The sequence below is a fragment of the Empidonax traillii genome, unplaced genomic scaffold (genome assembly GCF_003031625.1).
Source record: "Empidonax traillii isolate 1590-97213 ecotype Southwest subspecies unplaced genomic scaffold, ASM303162v1 scaffold41:size1892772, whole genome shotgun sequence".
NCBI classification, from domain to species: domain Eukaryota; kingdom Metazoa; phylum Chordata; class Aves; order Passeriformes; family Tyrannidae; genus Empidonax; species Empidonax traillii.
The window spans coordinates 96,167-107,900 of NW_020955234.1; the positions used below are offsets into that span (position 1 = coordinate 96,167).

The 11,734-nt window shown below is 43.5% G+C and overlaps 1 protein-coding gene across 1 annotated transcript; it reads left to right on the forward strand.

Annotated features, from left to right (window-relative positions):
• The first annotated feature begins 400 nt into the window (after positions 1–400).
• Positions 401–7,567, forward strand: CNRIP1 (cannabinoid receptor interacting protein 1). Its single transcript, XM_027878402.1, has 3 exons — positions 401–742; positions 1,443–1,587; positions 6,115–7,567. The coding sequence occupies exons 1-3, from the start codon at positions 564–566 to the stop codon at positions 6,277–6,279; spliced, it is 489 nt and encodes a 162-aa protein (XP_027734203.1). The 5' UTR covers positions 401–563; the 3' UTR covers positions 6,280–7,567.
• Positions 7,568–11,734: the final 4,167 nt, after the last annotated feature.

The window sequence follows — 11,734 nt, forward strand, 5'->3', positions numbered from 1 at the left end:
GCCCAGAGGGCTCGGTCAGCCCTCGGAACGCGTTTCCCTGGGTGATTTCGGGGGGAAGGGGGAGGTGTTCATCCGGACGAGGGGATCTGCGGGATGATCTGGGGGGCTCCCTGCGGCCGGAGGAGCGCTCGGGGCGCTGCCCGCCCGCGCCGCTGTCCGCGCCCGTGGTGCTGAACCGGCCCCTCGCGTTTCCTCCGCGACCAACCGCGGGATTAAGGCTGCAGTAATCGGGGCAGGATTAACTCCCTGGAAACCGCCTGCAATCTGAGCAGCTGCAAATGTCCCCCGAAGCGGGATATGGGGCGGAGGGGAAGGGGGGGAGGGGGAGCATCCACCGCCCAGATGCTGTGCCGCGATTAGTGGGAGGGGAAAGAAAAAAAAAATAATAAATCTAGTATCTCATCCGCTGCTTTTGGGAAGGGCCGGGCTGGCTGGGATCCGGCAGCCCCTCCTCTTCCTCCTCCCTCCTCCTCTTCCTCTCCTTCCCTCCCGTCCAAGCCGCCTTTTCCGCGGAGGGGGCGAGACGCGCGCGGAGCCCGCAGCCCCTCCTCCGGCCGCAAGCGATGGGTGACATCCCCGGCCTCGTGAAAATCAGCGTCTCCCTCAAAATCCAGCCCAACGACGGGGCTGTGTACTTCAAGGTGGACGGGCAGCGCTTCGGCCAGAACCGCACCATCAAGCTGCTGACCGGGGCCAAGTACAAGATCGAGGTATCCCTCCGGCCCGGCACCGTCCAGGCCACGTAAGTGCGGACGCCCCGCGCGGGGCGGCTCCTCCGACCCTTCCCTGCCCTCCCCTCCCCTTTATTTTTAGAGGTTTAATGTTTTTTCCTGGCAGGCTGACAGCGCGGGGTTGCCGTGATTTCTGCCTCCCCGCCCTTTTTTGCTTCGGTGGCCCCGTTTCTGGGTCCCTGGCCAGCTGTTCCTGGTGCTTTGCCTGGCTGGCTCGGGAGGGAGGGAGGGAGGAAGGAAGGGAGGCCACGTTTGGGAGTCGCTTCCTTCCCTCTCTTTCTCCACATTCTCCCGGAGATTTTTTTCAAGCCCAATTCCTTTTCTCCCTCCTTCCCGGCGGTTTTTCCTGGAGGAAGAAGCCCCTGCAGCATGCCCAAGCCTTGCTGCAGCGTGGCAAAGCAGGGACTGGAACCAGATGGGGAACCAGCTCTGGGTGGAGGGGCAGCCCCGCAGAAGAGATTCGACTGGCCTCTCCCCAGCTACTGGAAATCAGAACCCTCTTGCTTTTCTTTGCTACTCCTTCCCTGGGTGCCTACAGAGCCCTGACATTTTTCAGGAGCCCCAGTGAGTCAGCAGCACATGCAGGTCTGCTAAAAATCCCTGAAGCATCCCCCAGCACAGAGGCTGCCAGGCTGCAAGCCCACGTGCTGGCTCCAAGCTGCCAGGGAAGGGGATGAAAGGGCTGAAAGGCTGGATCCTGTCTCTTCGCAGGACGATGGGCATCGGGGGTGTCAATGTCCCCCTGGAGGAGACATCGCGGGATGCACAAGTGGCCTCTTACACAGGAATCTACGACACAGAAGGGGTGCCCCACACCAAGAGCGGGGAGAGACAGCCCATCCAGGTCAACATGGAGGTACGTATATCTCCAAGCCTGGCATGGGAGGGCAAAGGAGGGCAGCAGGGGGTTGACTCACAGAGAGGGAAATATTCCAGGGCAAAGTCTGATCTCAGCTGCAGCCTCCTCTTGCTTTGTGTCAGTCAGGCTGCTGACCAGAATGCAGTCCTGCTTCCTTCTCTCCCCAGAGAGCAGCAAGGGCCGGGGAGGAGCAGGGGATTTTCCAGAGACCTGCAAAGCCCTTTGGGGAGCTGCGGCAGAATGAATTGTGAGCTGAAGCTCTCACCTCTTCTAAAGGACTTAACCAACTCCCACCAAGTTCCCTGGCTAGAAATCCAGTCCCTTGGCATACAGGGACCCCTCTTCCTGCCAGCACTGCCATTTTATTTTGATGCAGAGCATGCCCTAGCACAAGGGGTGACTTATTCTCCCCTTCCACCTGTCACCTGCAGGATGCCTTAGGACCTGCCAGAGACTGAAAACGTGTGAGAACAACCCACCAGGGCCATCTTCTCCCTTTTCCCATATGCTTCCATTATCTGCATCCACAAACTTAAGTTCTTATTCAAGTGGCTCCTCACCCCAGTCTTAAAGAGAGGCTCCATGGCCCCAAAGTGAGATGACAGAAGCTCCAGCCCATAAAGCAGCAGAGCTGACAGAGGACAGGAAGAGCAGCAGGCAGATTTCCACAGCAATCTTTGTGTGATATGCTTGGCATGCAGAGGGAGATTTGTTTTGGTTTGGTGGTTTGTTTTTTTCCCCTCTCCTTATTACAGTTTTGAGGGATTCCTGTGGTTTATTACATGTCTTCTGTACCAGAAAGGATAGTCAGGGCAGTAAACCATCTACATCTGAAGCTCTCTTAAGGGTCTGGTCCCACTTATACAAGTTTAGGACCTTACCAAGCCCACCAGATTTCAGCATTTTCTCACATCTGCTCACAGCACAAAAGATTTCATCTTGATCTTCACTGCTTGCTTTTTTTTCTGGAACCATCTTTTAGAATAGAAATTCCCTTCTGAATAAGAACTGTAACATCTCCATTTGGTGTTCCTAATAATTACAGTGTGCCTAAACTTAATTTTGGAGACCCACATCACATTAACAGTTACTACTTCATTGTCTTAGGTTAATAAGACTACCCAGAAGTATCTGTACACGTTAATTCACTTTTCTATACAGCCACTTCCTTTTAACACCCAAGAAAACCAAACACATGGTATTATATCACAACAAGCTTAACAGGGCTGCTGGATGCCACTGTTGAGCATTGTAGTTATACTTCCCAGTGTCCTTACATCAGGAGGTGGAAGAGCAGCATTCCCAAGAAACCATCTTCTTTGACTAAGGCATCCCTAATTTGATAGTCACCTTTGCCCTTAAGTGCAGCACGGATGTGACCTCTGAAAATCTGGAAGTTTAACTTTCCTTATGGAGAAAACTGAGTCCAATCACAACTGAAATGCAAGGAGGGTCTGATTTTCAGACACAAGCTCTTAGATGGTTTGTTGAAGCATCACAATGAGTAGCCACAATATTTGCCCAAAGAGTTGTTTTTACAGATCAAATCCTGGGGTATTGACCATGAAGCTAAGAGGATTTTCAAGCATTAAGTAGGTTCTCAATCCCTTTTAGGATCTGATCTTGATAGATAGGTTCCTCAGTACCGACTTAGATGTCCACAATTGATACTTCTAAGTATTAAATAAAGGGAACTCAACAGGGATTTACATGTTTAACTCATCATTTAGCTGCTTAGCTAAGCAGAGCCGTAACAGATTTAGGGAACCAACCTCAGTTACCCCAATCTGAAAACTGCTTTGAATGCTGACTTCCTGAATCTTCAAGACTGGGCTTATTGCAAACAGCTTTAAATATTCCTGTTTCCTTCCACTATGAGGAACTTCTGCCTCTTCTTCCTATTATAGAGCAGACAGGATCCTGGTGCATTCTAGGGAGGTAAGGACAATATTTAAGGCATAAAGACTGAATTCAGATTAGAAATAGATTGTGAAGTCAGTCCTGCAGTCAAAAAATTTTCTGATACTGCCAAGGTAGTGCGTGAATGATTGAAGGTCCAAAAAGATCCATGAGAATCTATCTCCAATCTGCTTTAAAGCTTTGTTCTTTCTGTTCCTGCTTTAACTGGCTAGTAGTAGTATCTGACCTGTGACAGCAAGAGTTTATACATTTAAAACAACAATCCTGATTCTGAATTGTTTCTGTTACCTGAGTGCTCAATCATGCACATTATCCAAAAACTGCAGAACTGTCTGGCAGATGGTGTAAACTAAGTCAGAAACATCTCTTTGGGACTCACTTCACTCTTAATAAGACTGAGATTGAATAAAGAAGCCAGACCTCTATCCCCCTATTTAGCCATCAAATCATCCCAGCAGGCAAATGCCAAGGGAGTGATTAAATAACTTTTCAATCCCATAGCACTGGATGACAGAGAAGAGCAGACAGGGAACTACACTTCTAGGTCTGACCTGTGAAGAGTGGGGCCATCCCTCCTCCCTGGGGAAGGGCCTCCTTGGCCCAGTGGAATAGCCAGGATTCAGCTGCAGGACCACAGAAGTTCAGGGGAGCTCTGATGATGAAAAATGTTCATCACACCACAGAGCTTCTGCATCTGCCAAGTACTGGGCTGGTGGGAGGCACGTGATACTAGAAAAGCTCTGGAATTAATTCTTTCCTTCTCCTGAAAATCCACAGCAGTCAAACTACTCAGGGTAGCAATTTGGGTCACTGAAGGAAGATGGAATTTGTTTTCTTCTTCTGTCTTGTTGAAATTCAGATCCTCTATACATTAGTGAAATTAATGCTGCTCTTGTGTTGAATCACCTTCTACAAATGTTATTAGAAATGCCTTTTCTTCCTCAGTTTCCACACTGAGTGTGTGCATAGCCAATGTGCTTAACCTTTACTATCTTGCATTATGAGTGCATCAGGAGTACTATCAAAGATGATTAATGAAAAAAAAAAAGTCCTTACTTAGGGTTTTAGTTGATGGGAGAGATAAAATAGCATGTACATCTGATTCTCTCTTTGTCAGAGGAAGTGGCAGAAATATTTCAGTTACTCTTTTAGGTAATACTTGGAACTAGTGCCAAACGAAACCCTTTCACTTAGAGCACACAGCAATTCCTGCTGTTGTCAAGGCTAAATTTATCTTACCACAGCGGGCTGAGGGAAGGTCTAAAGTAATGTCCATTACACAGCAGCAGCTTACAAACTACATCTTGAATTAGAAAAAGAAAACAAACCAAACTGGATACAGCAGGCTTTTCTTGGAACTCAGGAAGAGTCCCTGTGTAAAAGGGCTTTCATACTGACTTTGGAAGTGCAGTTATAGCAGGCAGATGATAAAAGGTCAGCTCCCAGGCACATGATGGCAATGGAAAACAGTCAAGTGAAGAAGCTGTCATAAAAGTGAGTGATGGAAATATTTAAGGGGAAAAAATGTGAAGAACAGTCCTGTTCAGTAGCAGTGAATTCATTATCTACTATAATCTAACAACAGAACACAGTCAACAAGCCATACCACTGAGACCAACAGCAATACATACGTACAGGCTTCACGCCCACACTTCAGGCTCTCTGCAACGTCTCAAGGCATAGGAACTCAATTTTTCCATCACCATTAAAACTGAAATCATAATCTATCCTTCAAAGCCTCACTGAGGTTTTTCTGATGTTGCAGTGGTTTAAAGAAAAAAAGCACCCTACATTTACAGAACTTGCTATAGGTGTAGTCTCATTCACTTCAAAGCTGCAAGAACAGACTACTTGCAGTCATCTCACTGCTTCTGCACTGTATTAGATACTCACCTGCTAAACTGGTTATCCCCTTCCTACCTGCTGTTACTCAGCTGCACTAGCACAGTCCAACTAGCAGCTACAGAAATGCACAAGGAGCTTCTCTTACCTAAGTGACACGTAAAATGTGGAATAGTCTCCCAGGGAAGGAGTAAGTGGTGCAATAGCAGCACATCTCAGTCAAGGCACTGCAAACACAAGGCTTCAAAGTACAAAGGTATCAAAGGTTTCAGACTGAGCAAAAGAAGGAATCTTCCCAGTCCTAACTGCAGGCTCTAGGTATGGTATGAAGGTTAAGTGATGGTCTGTGTCAGTGCAGATCTCTGGTACATGATCTACAGTATATACAAGCCACTTTGAGGTCACTGGGCCAATTACTGCTGTGTCATCTTAAGAAAGGTTATAGCTTTGATTCCTGCTGTTAGTAACATTTATCCATATGGGAACTGGAATATTTTTACTCCCTTGCGTTTCCCAGATGTTAGTGCAAGAGGACAGTACATGCAGAATCTGATCCTTCATGTTTTATGTATGCCTAAGCATAAAAGACTTTCTGATTTCCAGAGCAGGCTTTACAGACCTTTGATTTATTGATCTGAGGAACAATAACCCCTATATCAGCTGGTTTGTGTTCTGCAGTTTCACAAGTGCTGTTTCCCATTAAGAGAGAGAAACCAAGAAAAGAATCAGCTCACTAACACTGATATTCCCTCTTCCTTGCAGTTCAATGACATTGGCACTTTTGAAACAGTCTGGCAAGTTAAATTCTACAACTACCACAAACGGGATCATTGCCAGTGGGGAAACAGTTTTGGCAGTATTGAGTATGAATGCAAACCAAACGAAACACGCAGTCTCATGTGGATCAACAAAGAGACCTTCCACTGAAGGATGGGAAACCAATACTGCTGGACAATCTCCCTAAAGAAAAATCTACCTTTTTAAACCAGCAAGAAGCCTTAACAAAGGCGTACTGAAAGGTTGCTTCATCCATAAGGTTCTAATAACTACGTTGTATATACAGGTGGTGCCACTAAAATATTTGCCTATTGCTGTGTTTTAAGTTTACCATGGCATCTGCAATATTCTTTATCTGTCACCCTGAGAATACTGAAAAGTTTATGGTAAAGAATATCTGATATCTGGGTAGAAAGTCATACCACCATAATACTGTTGTAAGTATTTGGATTATTCCCCATAGATGTAACAACTTTTGTGAAGTGTTTTGCTTTATTGCTTAGGATTTGGATCAACATCACATTGGTGATTTCTGTATTTACATTTGTGTTTGCTCCTAAGTCGGTGTGTTCCTTCGAGCATTTTGTTGTACATGTCATCCCAGTGGACAGCAAAAAATTCAAAATATGGATATTTGTATGTTTAGCTAAATGGCAGCTAATGCACTGTTGGTATTGTGCTTTCACAACAAAGAATTTGGAAACTCGTTTTCCCTTTTGTTAAGTGCTGTAAGATATTCTGTGAAGTTTGCTAATTTACCAAATCTCTCAAAATAGGATTCTTTGTTGTTAAGTTTCCCAGTCTCTGAAATAGCTTTAGGAAATGGTATAAAGATGCAGCGAAGGAAAAGCAATAAATTAATTGTGGTATCAAAGACATCTAACAACATGGCTAAGATCTATCTTAAGATCATCTAGTATTCTTGAGAGATACAGCAGCCATACCTAATTTAGTTCTTAAAGTTCTGATGGTCAACTCAGTTTTTGTTTTAATGACACGTTGCTCAAATCAGTTAAATCCTACAAATCAACATTTTCGAGCCTGACCACTGTATTACACCAAAATTGACAGGATTTCTGACCAACAAACACTCAGCAGTGCGAAGGGTGCGGATCCTGATGCACAATTTACACATGTACTGCACCCTTTCAAATAAAGATAAGCATGTAAGCATTTGCATGGTTATAACTAAAGGTGCTACGTAAACACTACATCAGTGTTTAACACAAACAGGCAACACAGAACAAATGTGTGTTTCCTTTCAGTAAAGAAAGTAAAGCAAGAAAACAATTACACTTGTTCCGCCCCCAACTTGGGTTGAAGTAAGCTGTCAGTCAGTTCTTGCATATCTGTTTTTCCCTTTGTGAATAATTTGTAAATTATGTATGTAAATGGTAACCATGACTTTTGATCTTTGTAATAAAGGACTTAAACAATTTCTTCTCTACTATGACCACCTAAATGAGCTGAAAATACTGCATTAAAAAAGTCAGTGGCTTTAGAGAGTCAAACAGCAGAGATTATGTAGCCAGGGCTTTCTAAGAATGCAGTTCAAAGTACCTCCTGTTGTTCACTCAAAGCTCCTGTTTCTAATTAATGCAATAACACTCAATAGAGCTTATTAACATGCAGCTTGTTGTACTAACATAGTGTGGAAAGTAGAGATTTAGGGAAGAAGTAAAAAAGCAAAGATATATTTTATTCCCCTGAATCGAAAAGCTCGACTGGTTGCAGGTTTCTACAGACAAAGGAGCCTGACAGTAGCACTGATGGAATACCTCACTGGAATGGTGAGCTATCCAGATGCATCTCCACCCCAAGGCAACATTACGCAGGCAAATGTTATTGAAATTAAATTTTAGAAATAATCTTCTGCATTAACTTCTTTCCTAGACTCTTCCTAGGAAGAATTCTTCAAAAGGAAAAACCTGAAAAAATTGAAATGAAATCTGCACTTCAGACAGAAGTGCTATTGGCATCACTTTAGCAGAAGTTTCCAGATGAAGTGTTTTAACGATTCCCTTGGTTCCAGACTTCCAGTAGTCAACCAGTTCTATCTCTGCACTGCTAGAAAAGTGATTTTACTCTGAACAAATTGGCATATTTTGGTTTATTTTGTTTGTACATATGGATGGAAAGCACACTGGCGAGAAATACATATCATATACATAGTTAGCAGAGAAACTTCTGTCTTAGTAAAATTAAAGCATATAAGATGAGCCTTTACTTTGAGCTCAGCTTCCATGAAATCCTTGGCCTGTTCTATCTCTCCAGCACTTAAGAAATGCTACAATAAATAAATCCAGCCTATCCTGGCACAGTAGGACTGTTATTCTCAGCTAGCTGGAAGCACACCCTTCCCAAGGCATATACTCGTTCCCATATTATTGACAAATAGGGGATCATTTTTCTTACATCTCATCAGGCCTTGTAGCAATTCAGTTCAGAGAGTGGTCAAGAAGGACTCTGCAGATGGTGAATTGCTTTTAAAAGGAAGGAGAGAACAGCAAGAGCAACTGTGTTTTCCTTATATCCTGAGGCTGAATATTGCTGCCCAGGATTGCAGCACCCCTACTACAGACAATGGCAGGGATAGAATGGATGAGGACTGGTTAATGGCAGATGCAGGGAAGGTGTAAATGGAATTTATCAGCTGTTTTATCACTCTCCTCTAGATGAGGTTTAAGCATATAGAAAGATGATTTGCATTATTCTCAAACTCTCAAGATTGTTCACGTGGTGTTTGCTGAGTATCCACACCACCAGTGCTGATACTCCACACATGTAAAGCAAAATAATCCCATCAATTTCCCCTTGCTCATCAAGGGGAACAAAACAAACATTTGCTCCTTGTAAAGGAGGCCCAAGAGTTTAGCAGTTCCCTGGAAAGTAATGTTTTCAATTTCTTTCATCCAGGAAAACTCTGTTAAATATTCATAAAGCTTGAGTCACTAAAAAACTGTTGCTGTGACAGTTTGATGCATTATTCAATCATCAGCATTTAATCTCCAGACAAGTTTGTTCTTTACACAGCTTTCTCTAATTAATACTTCCATTTTTGTACAGAGCTCCAAAATTCAGGACACAATACACTAAGCTTAAATATATATGTCAGAAAGTGCTGACAATGTGTCAGTCCAGCTGAAACCACTCATAGCTGGAGGTTTTGTACCTGAGAGACTTCAAGATTTTTTTCTCACGAAGTGTCCAGCTGTCATTTTCATAAGAAAAAATTGAAACAAATATTCCAAATCTTTGTGTCACTTTTTCATCTATATTTAGAGGTAGCAAGCCAGCACTTTCAGACTGCTGAGTAACAGAATTCGAGAGCGAGTTATTAGTCATGGTTGCTACAGTTGTGATCCTGCATAGGGCTTGTATGAGATCATTAGAGTTTGCACAGGGTTTAGTGCAGCTACTACAGGCTTTGATATTTCCTACCATCTGACTGTAAGTGAATAAGAGATATTACTGCTCCAGTCTCCATCCCTACTATCACACAGTAGGGAGGTTTCACTGGCTTCAGCTGAGACTCTGTCCATTGGCTTGCAGATGCAGTGACACTCACTTATTACAGACTAGCAGAGTTCCAGAAAACCTCATTTATAACATTCTTTGCATATAAGATGTGAGCAGAACTTCTGTACAATGAAGAGGTAAGTTTTGTAATACAAGGCTTTTGTGTGCCAGCAGAGGTTCTTCCTCACTTGGTTAAGAGCATCTCCCTAACTTGCTTTGTAAAATTTGGATGCATGGGCTGTGCATTCTATTCCTCTAAAGTCTCCATGCAAGGCTTTGATGGAATAAGGATGTGGCACATTGTAAATGCTAACCTCTTTCTGAGATGTGAAACAAGAGCTGTGACTTTCAGAATTCAAAGCATTGAGCGTGTCCTTAATAAATATGTCAACCCTGAAGAACAAAGCAGCAGTATAATGAGTTTACAACATTCATGCTTTCCCTTAGGTCCTCAAAGCTCACAAGCAATGATTGGAAAGTCCCCTTAGTGCAGCTATTCCAGACCTTTGGCTAGGAGAGACAGGCACTCCTGCCTTCAGGCCTTCCCTGATGCATGCTTGGCAGCTTTTGCCAGCATTCCTTGGATTGCTTCCTTTCCTTCTCCTCCTGACACCAGCATTTAAGGCTTCAAATCCCTGTGAGCCTTGGCTTTCAGCCTTAGGAACACAAGGCTGCATCAACCCAGGAAGAGCCAAACCAGCCCTCTCTGCAGTTTCTCTGTCTCTACCACAGGGTTTTGTGAGTTCTCCCACTGCAATCATTGCAGTTTGTAATCTTTTAACCTGCAGTGAGTTGCACAACTCAGGTAGGAGTACAAGGATACAAACAGATCTTCACTGGACGCAAGGCTCGAAAGCAATGACAGCTTTTCCATCAATTTTGACACCAAAAATATTTCATTTAACAGAATAACTCATAGCAGCACATCTGCATTGAGCAAGTGTATGGCTTTGATATTCTGTTTTCCCTCATTCAGATAAACTTTAGTCTCACTGCTGCCATCCATGTACACATGCTTCATATGTTATCTGCAACACCTTTGTTTTCCTCTTACCAGAGAACAGACACTCCTAATCCCTTTATCCCAAATAGCAAGGAACAGCCTGGTATTCAATCCAGTAACTTCTGCAGCCTTTGAACAATCCTGAGAGAGGCAATAATAAACTCACAGTTGATGATGATGAAGACAAGAACCATTTGACTGTGCTGGAGGTAACCTGGACCTTCTGCTCGTTCTCAGCATGCTAAAGGCAAGGTCGGGAGCCTCCTGCTGTTACAGGAGTGACTGCGACAACACCGTCAGTAATACCTACATTAAGCTACAGCGTATGTTCTACAGGGACCAAATGTTCTCAGAAGCTTGAACTGAATCTTTATGAGTCTGATGTGAACCACAGAAGGTCTGCAGAGAAGTGGCAGCAATGTGCAATATCACAACATACAGTCTTTTCTGACTGTGATGGATGGCAAACTCTAAGTTACTATGCCAACAGATTCACCTAAGGTACTTCCACACTTCAGACTTATTGTGGAGAACAAGCTGTGGCCAATTCTATGTATAGAATATATAGTCTAAAGTTGGTAGTTTCTTGTTTTGTGGGTTTTTTTTGGTTTGGTTTGGTTTGGTTTGGTTTTGTTTGTTTTGGGGGTTTGTTTGTTTGTTTGTTTGTTGTTTTTTGTTTTTGCTGGCTTGTGTTGGTTTTTTGGTGCTTTTTTTTTTTTTTTTTTTAATTAACTATATAATTTTTAGTTCTGGCTTCTGAGACATCTACAGGCAAGCTGAGCAAATGCAAGAAGTACCAGGGTATGAAAATACAACTAAAGTCATCCCTATTCTGTATGGAAAATATGTGACTGAACTCCACAGCTTTAAAAGCATTAAAACAGAAACAAACAAACAAACAAACAAGGATTCATGCATCTACACTGTTTAAGAGGTTTTTAACATTTTCTTTATCAGAACAAGGCAGTAGCCAGATATAAATGTGCTGAGCACCTCATTTTCAAATGCACAGCGCTTACACTGAACTTTGCTATCCTGGAGGTGGACGGTTAAGAAACCAAAAGTCCAAATGCATTCCTGGTA